This window comes from Elephas maximus, chromosome 1 (genome assembly GCF_024166365.1).
Source record: "Elephas maximus indicus isolate mEleMax1 chromosome 1, mEleMax1 primary haplotype, whole genome shotgun sequence".
Classification (NCBI taxonomy): domain Eukaryota; kingdom Metazoa; phylum Chordata; class Mammalia; order Proboscidea; family Elephantidae; genus Elephas; species Elephas maximus.
In genome coordinates, this window is record NC_064819.1 from 175296388 (window position 1) to 175318970 (window position 22583).

General features: G+C 39.7%; 1 protein-coding gene across 1 annotated transcript; it reads right to left on the reverse strand.

Moving 5' to 3' along the window:
- Positions 1-5109: 5109 nt before the first annotated feature.
- Positions 5110-16272, reverse strand: CD164 (CD164 molecule). The gene is made up of 6 exons (XM_049900386.1): positions 16008-16272; positions 13432-13509; positions 12012-12086; positions 10223-10258; positions 9465-9521; positions 5110-7661 (listed from the first exon to the last, which is right to left on the reverse strand). The coding sequence occupies exons 1-6, from the start codon at positions 16174-16176 to the stop codon at positions 7495-7497; spliced, it is 582 nt and encodes a 193-aa protein (XP_049756343.1). The 5' UTR covers positions 16177-16272; the 3' UTR covers positions 5110-7494.
- Positions 16273-22583: the final 6311 nt, after the last annotated feature.

A 22583-nucleotide genomic window follows, 5' to 3' on the forward strand; every position in this document is an offset into this window, starting at 1 on the left:
GTGATTGATCCTGATTGCTGCTACACAATGGAAGTTAAGGACTATATCTGGAACACAGGGAATTCTCCAGGGGCCTCTAGTCCTCCCATGACCAATGTTACATTGTTAGGTGCTGTCAGGTGAGCTCTGACTCATAGCAATCCTATGTACAATGGCTGTACTCAGGCTGATACAAACAACATAACCAAAGACAAAGACTTAAAATATTTACAATCCATTGACCTTAGATTAGCATCCAGTATATCTTGTGGGGTGGGGATGGGGGGAGCAAAAATAACAACAAAAAGCAACAATTATTAAGAAAAGACAATAGAAAACTAGACAATTCATAGAGGAAATACAAATTAATGATGGCAACCAAGGAAGCCATTTCACTCATCAGAACATCAAAACGTAAAAATAGTCCCAATATCAAGTGGTACAGGTATAGGAAACACTCTGATACCCTGCTGGTGGGAATTGGCAGGCAATCTCAGTCTCTTAAAAATTTTAATGTGGAATCTCTATGACATAACTTTTCCACTTATCCCATGTTTATTCTAGAGTACTATTTAAACAAGTGCAAAATGGCAGGTACAAAGTCGTTCTTTGAGAACCTGTTAGCAAAAACTAAAAATTCTAACAACCTAAACATCCTTAAATATGTAAATAACTAAATCATTTACAGATATGAGTTGCTTAACGTCCACGATACATTCTGGGAAATAGGATGTTATGTATTTTGGATGTTGTGCAAACACCGTATTACATACGGGAGAGAGACACACAGGAAGGACGGTCTCTGGCCTGCACCGCTGCGGCCACCACACTGAGGGACTGCTGGAAAACTTTGGCTTTGCTGCCACTGGTGCTGCATGGTTGCCACCCGGGCTCATGCCAGTCCCCTGCCCACCCGCCGTGGCACGCACTCGCTCCCTGCCCAGCCGGCTGCCTCCTAACCTGGCTGCACTGCTGACTTCTTTCCCTTTCTTCCTTCCTGCCTGCCTTCCCCATTGTCTCCCCTAACGGGCTTTAAACTCTTCCAGCCAGGCTGCTGGACTCGCAGTGGGGCAGGGGCCTCAGGGGAGCATCCCGCTTGGGGGCTCCGGTGGGATCTACCGGGTCTCTGCCTGAGGCGAGTATGGTGGAACAGGCAGCCCCAGATGGGCACCTGGACCACCTCCCCCTGCTGCCCAAGGTGGGGGGTAGGGGGGCGGTGTGGATGCGGACCCAGGGCTAGTGAGAGACAGATCTCCCTACTTGGGACTCCCATCCGGTAAGTCCTGCTCTCCTATTGCATCCCCTTATGGAACCATGGAGGTATATGCAGTCGGATGGTGCTCAAAAGGATGTCAAGCGATGCATGCCTGTGTATTCATACTGCAATATACCAACACAGAAATTAAGAATTTGTTATTGCTATATACAAAAAAAAAAAAAAAACTAAGAAAATTTGTGTTATTACTTAAATGATTAAAACTTAAGCCTTTAAAAAACAAACAAAAAACCTGTCTTGAACTTTTCCATCCGGCAAAGATAGAGTAAAAAGGACTGGATTTACCTTGAAACTAAAAAACTGGAGAAAATATGAAGCAATGGTTTTCAATACATTGGATATTAGGCAGTGAAGGAAAGTGATCCCTGAAAGATTGTAAACTATTGATCCAGTTCCCAGGCCAAATGCAGGGAGAACCCAGGCAGAGTCCAGTGGACTACGGGAGTTAAGACGATGGAGATGAAAGTCCACTGAGACTAAGGCAGTTAGAGTTCCCAGGGGAAGAGTACCAAGAGGAGAAAGCTAGAGACAACTCCAGAGGGTACCCCTCAAGTATTCAGCAATGGGCTGATAAGCATACACATATAAGGAAACTATGCAAGGCTGAGGAAAGGTTTAGAAAAAAAAGTACCTAGAGGCCACACAAGGCCAGTAATAGTCCGTTCCATTAAGCCCATACTAGAAAACCGCATAACCCAGGGGATACTGAAGTACCCAGCAGGGACTTGACTTAATAGTGGGGACGAGTTAGCCCTGGCCCTGCTCTCAAATACCAAAACTTAAGACCGAAGGGACCAAACTGTTTTCAAATTGAAACTTAACTATATCCCACAACAAAGCTCATGAATACTTAAAGGAATACAAAAATATCTGGCACCCAGATATTTTGGGTGTCTGGCATCTAATAAATTACCAGGCATTCAAAACAACAGGAAAATATGACCCGGGAGAAAAATCACCCAATAGAAACCAGCACTGATGTTAGAAATAGCAGACAGACATTAAAGTTATTACTCCATGTTTCAAAATTTGAGAAAAATACTAAAAATGCAGAGACGTGACAGAGACTTCTAAAAATGGTAACTACATCTGCAATGAAAAACACACTGGATGAAATTAACAATAGATTAGACATATTAGAAAATATTAGAAATTGAAGACATAGTAATAGAAACTATCTGAAACAAAGACCTAAAAAATAGAGCTCAACAAACCCCAAATAAATGAAGAAAACTACACCACAAGATAATCAATCTTGCTCAAAACCACGGATAAAAAGAAAAATCTCAAAAACAGCCAAAGCAAAGACATGTAGAGAGGCACAAAGACAATGACAACAGATTTCTCATAGAATACAACGTAAGACAGACAGTGGATCAAAAAATGCCAACCTAGAATTTTTTATCTGGCAAAAATATCTTTCAAAAACAAAGACAAACACGAAAGCCTGATAGAATTCATCAACAGTAGTAGACTTAAAACACTAAAAATATTTTTATCATTTCAAAAAATTATTTTGAACCCTATTCTTATCAAAGTAATTTGTTTCTAGCTGTTTTAGGGAATCCTCACACTTGCAGGAAGTTTTACACAATACTTACCAAGTTGGCTGTACCTATAAGACTGATACGAAACCAAATATTCCTGAAATGTTACCGGAGAATGGCCTCGGTTCTTGTCTTCGGTGTAGGAAAGAATTCAAACACTGAGACAAATAGTGCCAAGTGAGCAGAGGTTTATTAGCAAGCAGAGGGCTACCAGTAAAAGTACACTTGATTCAGGTAGAGAAAGAATCTGAGTGCCCCATAGTTGTTTTCTTAGGGTTTTATACTACTTTTTTCTCTTGATCTGTCTCTATTAACATTTAAAAGCCAGGACAAGACCCCTCCGCCCCGCCCCCAATGAAGACTATTTCCTTGGCTTAAGGTTTAATTACCAAGTTAGAGATCTTATCAAGTTAGGGACTTTATCAAGTTAAGGGCTTTATCAAATCAAAGACCCCTGTAAAGATCATTTCTTTGGCTTAAAGTTTAACTATATAGGGACCATCTTATTGAGGAATGTCACTACCTCCTCTCTCTTCCTTTGTTGGGATTGTCTTATTGAGGAATGTCACCATCCCCCTGCTGCCTCCTCTTCCGGACTGCAAGTTCTCTCCCTCCCCCTTACAATTTCTAAGGCCAAATATTGATGTCAGATGGATCCTGGCTGAAAGCAGAGAATACCAGAAGGGTGTCTTTACCTGTGTTTTATTGACTTTGCAAAGGCATTCCACTCTGTGGATCATAACAAGTTACAGATAGCACTGAAAAGAATGGTAACTCCAGAACACTTTATTGTGCTCCAGAGCAACCTGTACATAGACCAAGAGGCAGTCATTCAAACAGAACAAAAGGACACTGTGGTTTAAAGTCAGGAAAGGTGCGTGTCAGGGCTGTATCCTTTCTCCCTGCTTATTCAATCTGTACACTCAGCAAATAATATGAGAAGCGGGACATATCCTCACACCCGGACCAATGAGCAACATCATGATAAACAGATAAAAGATCGAAGTCGTCAAGGATTTCATTTTACTTGGATCCACAATCAACACCCAGGGAAGCAGCAGTCAAGAAATCAGTAGATGGATTGCAGTGGGCAAAATGTGCTGCAAAAGATCTCTTTAAGTGTTGAAAAGCAAAGATGTCACCTTCAAGACTGAGATGTGCCTGACCCAAGCCATGGTGTTTTCAATTGCCCCATATGCATGTGAAAGCTGGACAATGAATAAGGAAGACTGAAGAATTGACGCCTTTGAATTGTGGTGTTGGTGAAGAATACTGAATATACCACAGACTGCCAAAAGAACAAACAAATCTGTCTTGGAAGAAGTACAACCAGAATGCTCCTTAGAAGCAAGGATGGCAAGACTGTATCTTGCATACTTTGGACATGTTATCAGGAGGGATCAGTCCCTGGAGAAGGACATCATGCTTGGCAGAGGGCCAGCAAAAAAGATGAAGACCCTCAACAAGATGGATTGACACAGTGGCTGCAACAATGGGCTTAAGCACAATTGTGAGGATGGCACAAGACCTAGCAGTGTTTTTTCTGTCGTACACAGGGTCTCTGTGAGTTGAAGCTGTCTCAACAATACCTAACAAGCCCAAATAAAGGAGACCCAGCGGTGCGATGGTTAAGTGTTCTGCTGCTAACCCAAAGGCTAGTTGTTTGAACCCACCCAGCAGCTCCTCAGAAGAAAAGCTGGCAATCTGCTTCTGTGACGATTACAGTTTAGAAAACCCTATGGGGCAGTTCTACCCTGTCACATGGGATCACTATAAGTCAGAACTGACTCGAGGGCACCCAACAACTAGTATTTATAGCTTATACACGAGTACTCAACTATATTTTTCTTCTCAGTCCAGGGCCTGTGATTAAATAATGTTGCCTATAACACAGGCCAACAGAACCAGGTTTCACATGCCAGCACAGTTTTAGTTCACATGTGATCTGGTCTAAAGGGGCAGAAAATCACAAATAATTTAAAAAATGTAATAATAATTAAGCTTTCAAAAATACAAACAAACAAAAAAATATTCTCAATTCCTAACTACATTAAACAGAACACAAGTAGGTGGCTTCTACTGGCTTGTGGAAGATAAACTTGCATTGTCATTTTCACAAGCATTCAACTCTCATTTTTAAGCCTCTGCTCCCCTTTGATGAATATACACCTCAGTAAACACCTGTTAATGTAGGGGACCAGTAATGTGAGCAGACAAACTATTCCCAGACCAATAAGGTAAACCCACTAGCACTAAATCTCACCATCAAAATGCAAAAACACAGGTCAGTTAATAAATCAGATTAGGTCAATAAACACGTAGATTTATTTTAAATCATTTTGGTACATGATACAGATTGGTTTTGCGGTTTTGCATGAACTAAAATAGAAATTTCTAAATACAGCAGTATCTGCCTGTGCAACAAAAATCCATAGGTAAAACGAAGTATTTGACAGAACTACAACTGCACGAACAAACCAGATGAAAAACCTGAAAAAGCTTCTATGTAACTTCCGGATTAAAAAAAAAAAAAAAAAATTAATGGCTCAAGATATTAAATTGCTAAAGGAAAGGGGAAAACGGATCTGAAAAGGCTGAGTTATGCTGTAAAGAGCTCTTCTGTAGATCTGCAAAGTCTGACTTCATATGATTTTGTTGAAGCGGTGCTCAAAATTACAGGTAAGAGGCTTCAAATCAAGCTACAACTTCATGAAATTTGCTGTATGTGTTAACGCTAATGTGTGCTGAAGTATTCCCTATCCAAGTAAATGACAATTATACTACTGTAGCTACTTTTTTGCCACTTTGGAGGGAATGGAAATTCCGAATATTTTCAAATGAATCTTGTATCAAGTAACAGCCATGGCACCATGAAAAATTTTCTGAGGTACCTAGAATATTACTACTAAAAGAAACACAAAAACATAAAGTAAACTAACCTACCGTTTCCCCCAAATCCTTTCAAGCCAGAGATTTTAAACAATTAAGGCACTTGAAAACATTAGGTGTATGTACAAATGTGCAAGTAAAACAAACTTTAGCTGTACCAGTAAGTAACAAAAAAACAGTAAATCTCCATTTTAACAACTTTTAATATAACTATCTAAATGCGAAGAGCCGGTTTTTGAAACGGACCAAAGTGATTTACCATTTCCTACCATAAAATATTGAAAACCAAGTGCTGAACTCAGCCACTATAAAGAAACTAAAACGGGAAAGCTCAAAGACCTAGGAAAAAAAAAAAAAAAGGCTTATTTTAAACTAATTTAAGCCTCTGAACTAATCCAATATGTCAAAAGCAGAGGAGAGTATCCCTTTTAATTTGTTCTAAAACTAAAACAAAAACTAGTCCTTCATAAAAAAGCTACAGAACTACATATGTTCACTATACTACAGGAATTGGAACCAAAAAGAATGGAAGGGATGGAAGAAAAACAGAAAGCTCTATCTATTCATTCAGGGCAATAATACAGTAATCTGATCAACCAAAAATCCTTAGATTTTCTGAAATTACACTGGTTACATTTGCTGTCTGAAAACATAAAATGATTGTCTCATTTAAAGAGTTAGTAAATGATTCTAAAACAACTTATTTCCTCCTTTTTGACTCATGAAAGAAGTTACTTTTCAAGTAAGATTCGTGGAAATCCTTCCAAGGTACAACAGTGTTATGGTACATTTTTGAAGTACAAAGAAAAAACATAATTAAACCAATTTTATCTCTAATTATACTTTAACAGCCATTAAAAAAAGAGTTGGAGGTTTAATATGTGAATGCTTTCAACTTTGCATAACATCTTTTAGCTTAAGTTATTCAGCTCTGAGATAAAATAGGTGAGTTTTCAATCAAATACCAGCAGTATGGTATCTAAAAGCAGGTTTCCTACTGCTCACATCAACAGTTACATCCTCTGCGCGACCTTTACTTTTCTTAATGTAAAAAGAACAAATCGCAAACATTTTAAGTTACAGCCTACCTTTCAGTCTGTCTTTTAAGGCACTGTTCTTTATTTTCCAATGATACAAGGTGCTTTACAAGTATGAACAATAACCTGCTATACATTAATGGTTTGTATCCTTTCCATTCATTTCTTTAAAACTGGAATGTAAATTCCCTGTGTGGCATCCTATTTCTAATGTAGAAAAAATAACTTATCAAGCACAAAATTTTACTTTAAGGATACAGTTTAGTAGTACTAAATTTATAAATTTATTCCCCTTTTGAAATGATAGCCAAAACTCCACCTGATTGATGCTCATTTGGCACATTCTTCTCACTAACTACATCCTGAGTTAGGATGAAAATAACGCAGCTTTCCGGCCTTAAAATGACTAAATTTAAACTGCCAAGAGAGTCATGAGGCTGTCTGCACAGGACAATGTTTTCCATCCCTTACAAAAAGTTACATTTGGCATGTCAAGAAAAGAGAAAATAATCCCACAGCAGTAGCCATTTAAAATAAAAGAAGACAGCCACAAGGATTCATGCAGAATATTTTAAATATTCCTGTTGAGCAAAAAGACATAACTGATTTTTCTTCAAGGACGATGCTCCAAAATATCCTATATGCCTCCTTTGGAAATTTAAAGATCCTGGAATAGCGTCTTCCATGTGGGACATCTTGAAAGATATTATTTTGGTTTCAGTGAATTACATGAACGAACCGGCAGTCTGTGTTAATTTGATGTGTTTTACAGAGTGTGGTAGTTTCGTTCTTTAGATTTGCAGAATTTATAGAGAAAGAAAATTACAGCTTGCACACCCAAGACGAGGACAATTCCTCCAATGAAACTGGCCGCATCAAAGGTAGACTTCCGCCCAGGCTGTGAGGTTGGAGTCAAAGTGGTGTTTGTCGTTCCTGTTAGATAAGAGAGCAGAGATAGTCCTTAGAAAGTCTCATGATTCTCAGAAACCTGTTTCTGTTTTGCCTGGTGTTAAAGTCTATAAAGTATTCCCTCTAAAGTCAACTCTTTACCAGCTAAAATATATCCTTAAGTAAGGAAGACAACCACTTACTAATTTAATTCTTCATCTTGTTCAAGGACTTTAAAATGGTCAAGAGTCTCCTGACATATAAATTATATCCTACGACTGTGTCAGCCACTTTTAGAATTTACAAGAACTTCTTCAGACGATATATTTTTAGCTAATTGCTTTTCCATTCATTAATTTGTAATTAACATCACATAGCCTGAATGAGCACATGCAAAAAAAAAAAAAAACATCACCACAGCTGTTGTCGAGGTGATTCTAACTCATGGCGACCCCATGTGTCAGAGAACTGTGCTCCATAGGGTTTTCAAAGATATGACCTTTCAGAAGCAGATTGCCAGGCCTTTCTTCAGAGGCACCTCTGGTGGATTTGAACCACCAACCTTTCAGTTAGTAGCCAAGCACTTAACTGTTTGCACCACCCAGAGCCTGTTGAATAAGCACATAAAGGTGTATTAATTATTAAAACATTAGCTATTAGTATCAAAATAAGGAACCCTGGTGGCACACTGGTTAAGTACTCAGCTGCAACCCAAAAGGTCTTCAGTTTGAATAATAGGAAGAGACTAAATATTAATATCTGTGTAGAAAATTCATATGGTTTTTGAGTTTTACTATAACCTATATAAAGTAAATACATAAATTAAAATCCTGTCACAATTTTCAAGTTACAAAAATAATCTCAGTACCTGCAATTTAAAATTTTGACAAGCAAAAGAATTTGTCATAAAAGGCATCTTAGTACACTGTCAAAACATTTTACATTATAAGAAATTATTACCAAGCAATAAGGAAAATTCCTTTGAGGGAGTAAAACATCTCAAAAGAAACAAAAAAAATTAGATGGAGTCCCATCCATTTTAATAAAAAAGCAATTTCATATTTAAAATGATTTTTATTTTTTCTTCAATAGATTATCAAATAAACAATGGCTCTGTTGCCTATGTAGTAAGTTAGCCAGCCTTAAAAACTAATTCCTACTGTTCTGCCTTCCTTCCTATGAGCAACAGAGTGGCTTCACTGAAATTAAAGAATGAAAACAAGGGGATCGCTAAGAGCAGGTAAAGGCTCATCAGCATCAAGACAACATACGAATAGGGAAAGGGTCCCTAACCTATGTACCCTGGATGTCCTGCAGCATACTCTAAACAGAATTTAGTTGACAATACGGCAAATCAAAGTTTATTTTCACATGCATTTTCAAGAGTTACAAAGAAACATAATAAATATGGTGAGGTGTACCTCTTGTAATGATCTTGGTTTTTTAGGCTTTTCTCAGTAAAAAAGGATGGATATATTATCTTCACTCAAATCACCATGGTCTAATAGAACACACAACCCAGTCTATAATATGAACAAGTAATTACCTTTTTAAGTTATAACCAATTAGTTTTGCCTACAAATTCTACAGAAAAGATTTTGGGTATTATTACACTTAATTATAATGGGTCATGCCAAATGTGAGTACACATTAATAAAACCAGAAGAGGACTCTCAGCAAACCTACCATTACTTGTTCTAACAGCCTATACTATCTTGGTCCCCTAAATCTAAGATAAGAATTTCAGGCCACGGCCGTTCTTGAGCAAAACTGGAAAATGCCGTTAGAAATAGTAAAAGGCAACACTGTACATCCTACATCACTGTTAGTTGAAGAAACCTCAATTACCTGATGTAGGAATTGTGGTGGAAGCTGTAGTCGAGTAAGGCGTAGCTGTGGTTCTAGCTGGAATGTGAAGAGAATGTATTAAAAACCTTAACTTTCTAACTTCCTAGGTAACTAGTATCTATCTTTTAAAAATAATACTACCAGCTTCAACATGCTTTCAATTTTTTAGAGAATAAAGGTCAAGATAGCTACAAGTCCAACAATACTAGTATTTAAAGGTATTTTAATGCATTAAGTAGTCATAAAATTGTGTCTATGTTAAGATACGTATATGTGTATGTGTGTGTAAAATCAATATATACATCTGGATAAAGTTTACAAAAAGACAGAGAAGGCCAAGAATTAATATTTTGTTTCTAAGGGGGGGAAAAAAACTATTTTAAAAAGTCTTACTAAGAAACAAATGCAATGTAGTATTTCTTCTATGAGTATCAAGATTTATCTCATCTTTGGGAATTACAAGTGATTTTAATTTTCTTTCTGTACTTTCCAAGATTTTCACAAAACCCATAAAAAGTAAAGTTTGTAGAATGAATGTACAAAACTAGAGTAAATCTGCTCAGATTCACTGAATGTGAAATGCTGGAGTTATGTGTCATTGTCACAAACCAGAGATATTGTGGTCCAAAGCTCAAATAAGTCTTTACTAATTCTTAAAGTTCTAACAACCTTTAGGTAATCACTAAAACATTATCCATCAATAGGGTGTAATTCTGAGAGGAGGAGGAGGAGGAAAGGAGCCAATCATCCTGTATTACCTGTAGAACTGGTTGGTGATGGAGTAGCAGTGGGCACTATTAAAAACAAACAAAAAACTCAGTACAAATCTAAATTGTTTAAAATACCACAATCTGTAACACTATTTCTCAACCTGCAGACATCTGAGTACCACTTTCAAAATTTTTATAATACTTAAGTACTACCTATGGAAGAGACTGACAGTTTTCCCACTCAATACCATTCTCCCCTTCTTTAGAAATACAAGGGCCAATTTTTAGTGATACCCCTTCTCCCCCCAGGAAAGCAGATTCTTAGCCTCCCTTGCTATGTCCCATGTATAACTGACCATATAACACCCATACGTTTCGCAGGCCTGGATAACCCTGTTCTGGCCTTGCTTTGTTATGGAGTCTGGGAAGTCTAAGAGACATCCTTAAAATGGATACAGGCCTCTCTTCCCCTTCGTTTTCCTACTGGCAGAAAAATCAAGTGATGGCTGGTACACAAGCCCCCATCTTAGACAGTAAGATCAAAGCTATTTTTGAGAATGGTGAAGTAAAAACCTAGGTGCCTGGGTTCCTAATAGTTACAGAGCCGCCACGCTAGCCCTATAGCTGCATTCTAGTCCATACTTCCTTTACATGAACGAGAAGTAAATTTGTCTACTGTTTAATTCATTACATAATTTGGAATTTCAGGTCCCTCACAACTGAAACTAAAAGGAACCCTGATGCCCTGCAATGGTTAACCTCTGAGCTGTTAACCAAAAGGTCTGCCATTCAAACCCACCAGCTGCTCCCACCAGTGGGAGAAAAGACCTGGTGATCTTCAAAACCCTATGGGGCAGTACTACTCTGTCCTATAGGGCTGCCAGTAGTCAGAATGGACTCGACAGCACACAACAACAGAAACTAATTCTGATATATGATCATGTAAGTAACATTAGTTGTTCAATTTTTCCTTAAATCGTGTCTTTAAAATTTTTTAATCTTGTCTCTAAGCAGTATCGTGAAATCATAGGTCTGTTGTAGTTACGTTTTTTCTATAACGAACAACTACTAAAAATGCTTACAACATTAAAACATACAACTGAAATGTTCATTCATGTACCACCTAATATTATGCACACTACATCGGGTAAAACGAATGTAACCCTCATTTACAATGTTCAAGTTGATGTAGAGGGCTGGGGAAACTGCTACCAAAATTAGTTATAGATACTACTGACACATTCCAGAAAAATCTTTTGTTCCATTCAAGTACTATCCATGCACCAAATTAGCAGTTTGACTTTCCCATTAATTATAATCTCATTAGGAAAATCAATTGTTTCATCTAGAAAGTTTAACTATTTCCTGGACAAGAAGTAAAGGTTAAAGAGTAAATAACTTCCTCAAATTAAAATACAGGAAATGGATAGATACAGAGAAGGTTCATTTAACCACAGCACAAACTATGCTAGAGCCTAGCTGTGACAATCACGAGCACCAGTCTCCATGATCAAGCAAGACCAGAATAGGTTATCCAGGCCTGCAAAAGGCAAATAGAGAAAATATAAACTACAGTAAATTCATGGCAAACTTAAAAAAAAAAAAAAAAAAAGGTGGGAAGGGGCCATCTGCACATACAGCATTCCAAAGCAAACCATTAAAACCTTCCTTGTATCAATCAAAACAAAGAGCTCTATTTTCTATACATATCCAATTTCTAATAAGATTAGAATTATGGAAATAGTTCTAACAAAACACGGAAACAAGGCATCCTAAAGCAATGATCTTCCTCACCTCTCTGTGGCCACTTCGCCCAGCAGCAAACATGAAAACTTACCAGAACAGGATTCTGTGCGGTTCACCGCATGGCAATCACTAGCTGTTGAATTATGTGAACAGTGGCTCTTATTTGCTATTAAAAAAAGTAGACAAACAGCACCAGTCACTTATATTATCTTTGACTATACTACTAAGCTCCTGAATAGCTTCTAAAAAAATTAAACTTAAGCATAAACAATTTAGAAGACCAATCAATACTGTTATCCTCCTTTTCTCGTTGTCTTAGTAATACTAGGAGAGCGCTCCAGGTTTTATCCTTTTAAAATCCACATAAATATATCGGACAGATAAATTTGAAACACATCTCACAACTGTGGTGTGGCTACTATACAGTCAAGGAAAGCTGCCAGAACCCAAAGGAGAGGGCTGAGTTAGGAGTGGAGTTAGTAAGGATGTAGTAAAGGTTTAGTAAGCATGGGAGGTGTTCTCATACCACAGCAGCAGTAAGACCTCTGTCCCAGATATCTCACCGGTTTAGTCTTCTACACCTTCTACAATAGCATTCCTGGGTAGGCAGACTTGGAGTCAAGAGAGGAAAGCTTTCCTGAACATACCCTAAAGTAGACCATTTAACCTCCAGAACCTGCCAACTCCTACATACTGCCACATACGGGGGTGGGGAGTGTGTCTTTAAATTCCATTTTATGATCTAAAACAAATGTGACTCTTACACAACAAAAAAGTTAATTTAACCAAAAATTAAGCTAATACCTTAATTCTAAAAGAGCTTTTTGAACTTTTAATGTTGTTATATTATTTCAAGCACTCATATTCTTCACCCAAGAATAAAAAAATTTAACATGTGGTTTTAGACTTTTCTTTATTAAAAAAAAAAAAATATTGTTTTGCTGATAAAAATGCCAACCATCTTACATTAAATGAAGAAAACAGATATTAAATATGCGATAATGCTGTGGCTCTAACAAAAATCTTATGGGCATTTCAACATATTCCATCCAGCATTTTATCCCTCAATTAAATGTACATACAGGTAACTTATACTTTAAAACTTAACGTAAGCACAGAAAAAGAGTCAACTCTCTCCTTACTTCATTCTTCCCCAATATTCAAGCATCCAACAAAGTTTCAAGTCTCTCTTAGCTTTACACATCACCCTGCAGGACATCTGTAGTTTAATGTCTCAAACAACCCAGAGGATTTGTCTGGTCTTCCTTAAGACCACCAGGGGAAAATTACACTACTTTCTTTCATAGTTAATTCCTTCTAAAGGTCTAAATTTCTCTTCCTTTAAAAGCAATTGAGCCCTAATTATCAAACCTAACCCACCAAACAATTATCAAACCTAAGGGATTAAAAAAGGGAGGAAGGGAAGCAGGAAGGCATTTTACAGGATAGGAGATGTCCGTGTCAACCAAATGTTAAATAATGCAAATTAAAACAAATCTAAAGCCTCTTACCTTCTTTACATTCTAACCAGAAGCAGGTAGTACTACCATTAACACAGGATGCACAGTCCTGGTGGTTTTCACAGGTTCCTGAGAAGGAAAAATGTATGAAATCAGCAAACTAACTGGTACCTAATTTTGAGTTTGTTCTACTTAGGTTTTTTAAACAATAAAAAAAAAAAAAAAGAAGTATTATATACAGTACAATAATTACTAACTCAGAAAAATAGTAAAATTTTATAAACACTGGCTTATAAGAGATTCCAATCATCATGAACTATGAATAAATGAACCAAAAAAAACAAACAAAACACCAACAAGCTAATGGATGCCTATCTAAACAAGCCTTTTTCACAGGGTAGCTATCTCTCCAAAGACATTCATAGACACTCAGGGTTTCTTGAGGCATTTTAAAGCACCCTGAAAAAAAAATACTGGGGAAAAGGCATTTCCCCCTGTGTTACAAGATGAACACTAAAACAAACAAAAAAATCCAAACGCGTTGCCGTGGAGTCCATTCTGACTCACAGCGACCCTACAGGACAGAGTAGAGCTGCCCCATATGGTTTCCAAGTAGCGACTGGTGGGTTCCAACTACAAACTTTTGGTTAGCAGCCGATCGCTTAACCACTGTGCCACAAAACCAACACTAATTAGATTAATATTAATAAGATAACAGGTTGAATCCAAGTTCTGATGATGCCTATTAAGAAAAAGAGGTAACGTCCTAGAGATTTTCAATTCATAAACGGTTTCCTCTTCACAGAGTCCGCTACAACTGAAGAATAAGTGACAATATCTGGAGGGGCCAGATCCATGTAGGACATCTAACTTAACAAGTTAGCAAGATCTTACCAACAGGAGTTTAAGTCAAAAGTCCAGAAATAAGGTCTACTTAGACTTCAATGTCTGGACAAATGACTGGAATCCAGAAATGGGCTCCATCCTCATAGAACCTAGATGCCCTGGACAAATATTCCCATTTGCTTTCCCCGGGCTAAAAAACTTGAGGCTTTGCCTTTGAATATTTTTATTAATAGCATTTACTAGAGGCTGGGACATGTATGGTACCTTTGAGGGGGTCACAAAATAGAACTAAGAGTTCTTAATATATTTTCACGCAGATGAAAAGTACTAGCTTTTTAAAATCTTTTGTGGCTGATGATAAATGTTTGGGTAGCATAATGAATGTAATTTACAACCGACTTTTTTACCTTTCAGATTAGTTTATCCAACTACAATTTCCAGAAACATATAAGACATCTGTTTTACACGCATCTCAATTACACAAAGGCAATTAACTCGATATTTCAACTTTCTCTTAAAAAACACACACTACAGTTCTGGGAAGGAAGTGCCAAATAAACAGAAGACAAAAAATATTCTGCTTTATCATCTTAAAGAGTGTCGTTAAAATTCCAAGCATTGCACTGCAATTTACTTTCCTTATTTTTAAGTTTTTCAGTTATTATCACATCTTTCTAAACCTAACGAATTATATATCAAATGTCTATCTTATTACATTAACATTTTAAAAGATACAAAAACTAGGGAAGACACTGTGGAACAATACGATCAGCATGAAAATAACGCCAAGGTGAAATCCTCACACTTGAGCAACACTTCGGTCAAAAAGCCAAGTTACTCCTCATCCAGTATTAACTAGAACAATCACCACATTAGATTGCAGATTTTAAACAAAAATCTAATGGTTCTTCACTTTATTACCCAAATTTCTCCCCTCCGCCGTTTTTGTTTTCACAACATAGATCAATTAATTTCTTGTATGCCTTAACCAACCCCTAACCGACTTAAGTTACAAGGCGTGTTTTAAGAAATCGACAGCCTTAGAGTCCAACAATCCCAGCTCCATCACCTACCAGGGAGAGTTGCTTTATCTCCGATTTCATCTACCTCCTAGGTTTCACCACTCTTCCTCCTTTGCATATAAGAGTGCAAAGTTTCCATTCGTTAAACGCTCAAATCTTAGATGTATCTCATACCAATCCGCAAAACCAATGTAATTAATCTCAGATACGATTTACTCTTTCAGACCCAAGTCTGAGACACGAACGACTACTACAGTCCTCAAGTTTTTCTTTCCCACTTTTCGCCAACTTCCGGAGAAGCCGCCCTCAGGAGAGAAAACCAGAGTGGATAATCGACCAAGGCCAGGGAGAGGGAGTTCGGTCTCGCCTCCAACTTTCGATGCGCGGTGCCTCGCCCCATAATCAATCCAACAGCCGCCAGGGCGGAAAGCAGCCACGTCCCTTCTCCCAACATTAATACGGGCCTAGGATTACGATGCACTTTGACAAAGCACCTCGAAGTGAAACATTTTCAGGGTCGGAAACAGCCCTCCGGCCACCGCGGCTCTCCCGTCCCCTTCCCGCCGGAGTGCTCCCCACTAACCCCGGCCACCCCGCGACCGGCCCCATTCTGGACTCCGGCGGGCCGCCATGTTGCCAGAGTCGCCGCCGCGCCCGGAGCGCGGCCCGTCCCGGCCCCGGCCCTGCGCGCACCAAGGGGACAGAGGCCAGCTAAGCAAACGCGGGCGAACACAGGCAGCCCACTGGGCCGGGGCCCACCTGGTGTAGCAGTGGTGTTCGGCGTGGGGGTCGTCAAAATCGTCGGGGTTATCTTGGTGGGCGCTGAAGTCACGTTATGGGGCACGGTAGTGTTCGGCTCCTCCGACAGCACACCGCGCGCCGCCAGGCAGGTGACGGCCCAAAGGAGCGAGAGCCAGAGCCCCGACATCGCGTCCGCAGCGACCGAGCTCGGGCGAAAGCTGCGGCGCACAAGGCTCCGTCAGTTCTTCCGTCCCCTGCGGCGCCGCCTCAAAAGCTTTGCTCCACCCGCCGGCGCGCGTTCGGGTCACGTGAGGGGCCCGGGGCTCCGGCGTGCGGGGGCGAGGCGAAGCGGGGGCGGGCCGCGGGGGATACCAACGGGAATCCTGCAAGAGGGGGGACGGGGCGGCGAGAGGAGGCCGAGAAAGGTTGTCCTTTAATGCGACTGTACTACAGCGAAGAAACTGGCCAAACACAGGCATAGTCTTCTGTACCTTCAGTTACGACACTGGGCGCAAAGAGGCTTTTCTCAGGCCTGCAATACGGATGGCCTCCACCCTAGCTTGGATGGAACAACTTACGTGACGTGGCGTATGGCGTCCACCAGAGCGCCCAGCGAGGCAGTAATTCTGCGGTCCCACGTGACCTCCGCCCCCACTCCCCGCCCCGTTCCCTGGCCGGAGTCCCAGGGAGCCGAAATCGTTTACCTACGCCCAGGTAGAATGTGGGCGAGAATTAAGTTCGTGCTGTGTTGCTGCGTCCCGAAAGTGCTTACATATATCCGCAGTAGGACCTGCGCTTTTTTTCCTTGAAAATTGGTTTTGCTGAAAGTAACCGTGATAGAACTACCGGGGGAAATAGACTACGTGGATAAGGCGTTTGTGCCCGGCAGCCCACTTAGTATGAGCGCTAAGGCACCGAAAGAAAGAGGTCTTCTGCCTGCTAGCCAGAGCTGGTGTACCGCCTGCATGTGTCACACTTTTCTAACGTGACTTTTCCAACTTTCTTGCTGATATTTCAGTCAGCAGTCTGAGTTGGTGGGTCATATAATCCATTCCCACCTCCACAGGTAGGAACTGGAGACTGCGTGAACTCTCCTAGACTAGGACTATTGAACCGGTTCATTCAGGTTCAGACCCCTGGATTGTGTTTATTATTGTCACAGAGTGGGATTTCTCAAACTTGGCATTGACATTTTGGACCCGGTAATTGCCTAAAAGAGCCCTGGTGGCACAATGGTTAAGCATTTGGCTGCTAACCAAAAGGTTAGTGGTTCAGACCCACCCAGCCAGTGACTCGCTCCATGGAACAAAGACCTGGCAGCCTGCTCCAGTAAAGATTACAGCCTAGAAAACCCTGTGGGGCATGGAGGTCGCCATGAGTTGGAATCGATTCAGTGACACCTAATAACAATTCTTTGTTAGTGGAGCCAAGGCTGTCCTGTGCGTTGTACAATACTTAGCAGCTTCCCTGGCTGGTAAGCACTAGATGCCAGTAACACCCCACCCCCCAGTTTAACAACCAAAAATATTTCCAGACATTGCCAAATGTCTCCTGGGTGTAAAACCGTGCTGTTGAGAACCACTTTACAAGGTCAGACATCACTCAGGCTATTTCCTCTTAGAAAATGCCTCAGTTAGGTTATATGCTGCCTCAGCTCTGATTGGTTTTTAGACCTACCTTCCTTTTCTTGAAAACAAGACAGAGTGCTTCCAATCATGTAAGTGAATCTGCTAGCATATGAGTGCTCTCCAACTTTTTAAACAAAAAATAAAAAATTGTTCTGACCTGTCAACTTTTTCTTCTGAATAGACCAATACTTCAGACAGGGACTTACCTTCTAGCTGTTTTGTCATGTCCCATGGAGTTGATTTTTAACACAGTCACCCCATGTGACAAAGTAGAACTGTTACACAGGGTTTTCTAGGCTGTAATCTTTATGGGAACAGATCACTGGGTCTCTCTCCTGGGAAGCCACTGGGTGGGTTCAAACTGTCCACCTTTCAGCAGCTAGGTGTTTAACCACTTTGCCACCAGGGCTTCTATCTTCTAGCTGTACTAGTAGCTAATATGTAATGGCCCCTTAGGAACCAGAAGTTTGGCTCCACTACTTGATAGCAGTTAAATTCAAATTTACACACCAACCACTAATGCTAAAGATGAAGAAATTAAAGATTTTTACTAATTTCTGTAGTCTGAAGTTGATCAAATATGCAATCAAGATGCATTGATAATTACTGGTGATTGAAATGTGAAAGTTAGCAACAAAGAAGAAGGGCAGGTATTTGAAAAACATGGCCTTAGTTTTAGAAACATGGCCAAAGATTACATGATAGAATTTTGCAAGACGAAAAACTTATTCAATGCAAATACCTTTTTTCAACAACATAAATGGCGACTATATGCATAGTGTATGTTATTGAAAAAAAGTATTTGCCATGAATAAGTCAGTGGTTTAGCAAAATTCTATCATGCGATCTCCAGCCTCGTTTCTGTCACCAAAGCCATATTTCCGAACTACCGATCCTTCCTTGTTTCCAACTTTTACATTCATCGTCAAAAACATCATTTCAAGATCCATCCTGATTTATAATGCTGTCAGTAATAGGATAATATCCATATGCCCACAAGGAAGATCAGTTAATACAACTATTATTTAAATTTACACATCAACCACTAAGGCCAAAGATGAAGAAATTGAAGATTTTTACCAACATCTGCAGTCCGAAATTGATCAAACATGCAATCAGGCTGCGTTGATAGTTACTGGTAATTGAAATGCAAAAATCAAAACCAAAGAAGAAGAATATGTAGTTGGAAAATATGGCCATGGTGACAGAAACAAAGCCAGAGAGATAACATGATAGAATTTTGCAAGAGAGAGTTGTGGGATGACATCAAGGACATCATACACTAAGAAACCAAAAGGTCATTAAAAAGAAAGGAAAGAAAGAAAAGACCAAAATGGATGTCAGAAGAGACTCTGAAACTTGCACTTGAACATAGAGCAGCTAAAGCAAATGGAAGAATTGATGAAGTAAAAGAGATGAACAAAAGATTTCAGAAGGCAGCTCGAGAACACAAAATATTATAATGACAATGTGCAAAGACCTGGAGAAAAAATTCAGGCTTCAAGTTGCAATACTGAAGGATTCTATGGGCAAAATGTTGAACAAAGCAGAAAGTATCAAAAGAAGATGGAAGGAGTACACAGAGTCACTGTACTGAAAATAACTGGTTGACTTTCAGCCATTTCAGGAGGTAGCATATGATCAAGAACTGATGGTGTTGAAGGAAGAAGTCCAAGCTGCACTAAAGCCATTGGCAAAAAACAAGACTCCAGGAATTGACAGAATACCAACGGAGATGTTTCAACAAATGGATGTGTAGCGCTGGAGGTGCTCACTCAACTATGCCAAGAAATTTGGAAGACAGCTACCTGGCCACCTAACTGGAAGAGATCCATATTTGTGTGCATTAAGAAGAAAAGCAGTCTAATGGAATGTGGAAATTATTGAACATTTTCATTAATATCACACTTAGCTAAAATTATGCTAAAGATAACTCATTAGCGGTTGCAGCAGTACAACAGGGAACCACCAGAATTCCCAGATGGACTCAGAAGATAATGTGGAATGAGGGATATCATTGCTGAGGTTAGATGGATCTTGGCTGAAAGCAGAGAATACCAGAAATGTTTTTACCTGTGTTTTATTGACTATGCAAAGGCATTCAACTGTGTGAATCATAAATTATGGATAACAGTGCGCATGGGAATTCCAGAACGCTTTATTGTGCTCATAAGGAACCTGCACATAGACCAAGAGACAGTCATTCGACAGAACAAGGGATACTGCATGGTTTAAAATCAGGAAAGGTTTTGTGTCAAGGTTGTATCCTTGCACCATACTTAGTCTGTATGCTGAGCAAGTAATCCAGGAAGCTGGGCTATATGAAGAAGAATGGGTCATCAGGATTGAAGGAAGACACATTAATAACCTGTGATATGCAGATGACACAGCCTTGCTTACTGAAATCAAAGAGGACTTGAAGCACTTACTGATGAAAATCAAAGACCACAGCCTTCAGTATGGATTACACCTCAACATAAAGAACATCCTCATAACTGGCCAATAAGCAACATCATGATAAATGGAGAAAAGATTGAAGTTGTCAAGGATTTCATTTTACTTGGAGCCAAAAATCAATGCCCACAGAAGTAGTAGTCAAGAAATCAAACAATATATTCATTAGGCAAATCTGCTGCTAAACACCTTTTTAAAGTGTTAAGAAAAGACATCACTTTAAGGGCTTTGAATAATGATGTTGACGAAGAATACTGAATATAACATGGACTGCCAGAAGAACAAACGAATCTGTCTTGGAAGAAGTACAGCAGGAATGCTCCTTAGAAGCAAGAATGGTGAGACTTTGTCTCACATACTTTGGACATGTTATCAGGGGGGACCAGTCAGTCCCTGAAGAAGACCATCATGCTTGGTAGAGAGTCAGCAAAAAAGACCCTCAGCGAGAGGGATTGACGCAGTGGCTACAATGATGGGCTCAAGCATAGCAACAATTGTGAGGATGGCACAGGACCAGGCTTTGTTTGGTTCTGTTGTACATAGGGTCATTGTGAGTCGGAACCAACTTGACAGCACCCAACAACAACAACTTGGTAGCAAGGAGCAGAAACCCTGGAACTAGCCAAAGTTAAAGGGAGCAAGGTTTTGAACCCATTTGTTCCGGTTCCCTCAGCTGAGAATTTGCATTTCCATCCTAGATATACTGAAACAGAATGTACATTTTAACAAGGTCCTGGGGGAATCAGATCAGTTCCAAGCCCTGGAGGATTCACTGTAAGAATATGGCAGTAAATTTGTAGACATTCCGGGGTAGGAAACTAAGTAGTAGGACAAGGGAGACTTGGATTTGGAAGGGAGGAATCTCTGGCATGTGGACCTGGTTTGCTAGGGCATTGTTTCACAACGCAACCCCACGTGACCTTGCCAGCTCCAGTCCTTACATCTGTCTTCCTTGCTCAGTATTCTAGTTACAGTTCTTTGAAGAGAAAACTTGACTAACTTACAAGGCCTTGCAACCTATGTACTACCTATCTCTCTCCTCTCACCTCATTCCACTACCATTTGAAACCTACACTAGAGTTCTTTGAACTTTCAATTCTTCTAACTGCTGGTATTTTGACCCCAGACGTTCACATATTTCTTCTGCCTAGGATAGTTTCATCCCTTCCTAGCTCCTGGCCAACTCTACTCACCCTTCAGGTCTTTCAACTCTGATGTCACTCCTGGAATGCCATCCTTAACATCCCAACCCTCCCCCATCCTCCACACACCAAAAACTACAGGAGGTGCTCTTGCTCTGAAAAATACTGATGCCTGGGTACTGATTTAATTGGTCTTAGTAAGGCCTTACTAAAAAAAAAAAAAAAAAAAATTTTTTTTTTTAGTAAGGCCTGGGCATCAGGGTTTTTAAAAGCTTCCCAGGTGTTTCTAATGTGCAACCTAGGGTGAAAACCACTGCTTTCTTTACTCTTGATTTTCAAATTGTAGTCCAAGAGCCAATATCATTCGTATCCCCTGGCAATTTGTTAGAAATGCAAAATCTTAGACCCTGCTAAGACCTCCAGAATTACAGCCTTGGAATCGTGAGGTTGCAGGACTGTTCATTAGCAAACAACTGACAATTTGCAGTTGGGGCTGTAAAACCTGAGATCAGTTCCTTAGAATTTTGAACGTTATCTCAAATCTTCCAAAATGAGAAAACGGTTTAGATGCCATGCTCCCTCATTAACATGGTCTAGTATATGTACTTTGTTGCAATAACAGGACAAGGTCTAGTTATAAAAGTAACACATTAGTCATCAGAATGCCTTTACTCTCATATCTGCGGACACAGAAGAATCTAGAATCCCTTCTGTTTGATTAAATCAAGGTTGTTTTTTTTTGTTTGCTTTGGAGTAAAATTCATCTTATGTTTGGGGTCAACTGGGACAAGCTTTTGAATCCTTTGTAACAATCAGTTTCTCCAAACTACACAGTTAAGTATATAAATCATTCTAATACAGAAACATTACTGTGCATACCCCTCTAAATGATGGCAGTAAGAACCACTGCATATTACCATTCTGTGGTTGAAATTTCTACACAGGTGGGAAGATGAAAGTCAATTCTTTCAGTGTCAGATAAAATGCTTAATGTCTTATACAGCTTCATCACCAGTAAGAATTGCTCTGCTGATTATTACACAAACAATGCTTGTAGTCTTTTTTTTAAAACCAAAAAATACGTTTTCATTCATCTCATCCTTGAATGTCCAGTGAGAGTCCTGGTAGCAAGCCCCACTCCCCGTTGATGGAGATGTCACCAGTGTGACCAGGGGAATCTGATCAAAGGCCCAGAGAGAGGGTCTAGGGGCTTCATACAAATAGCCTGAGGTTCTCAGGTTTCTTGGAACTCTAAGGATATAGGAAAAGAAGATGTCTCCTCTTCAGTGGTTCCCCATATCAGAGTCACTTGGGGACCTTTAAAAAAAATACAAGCTCCTGGGCCACATGCTAAAGATTGTACATCAGTC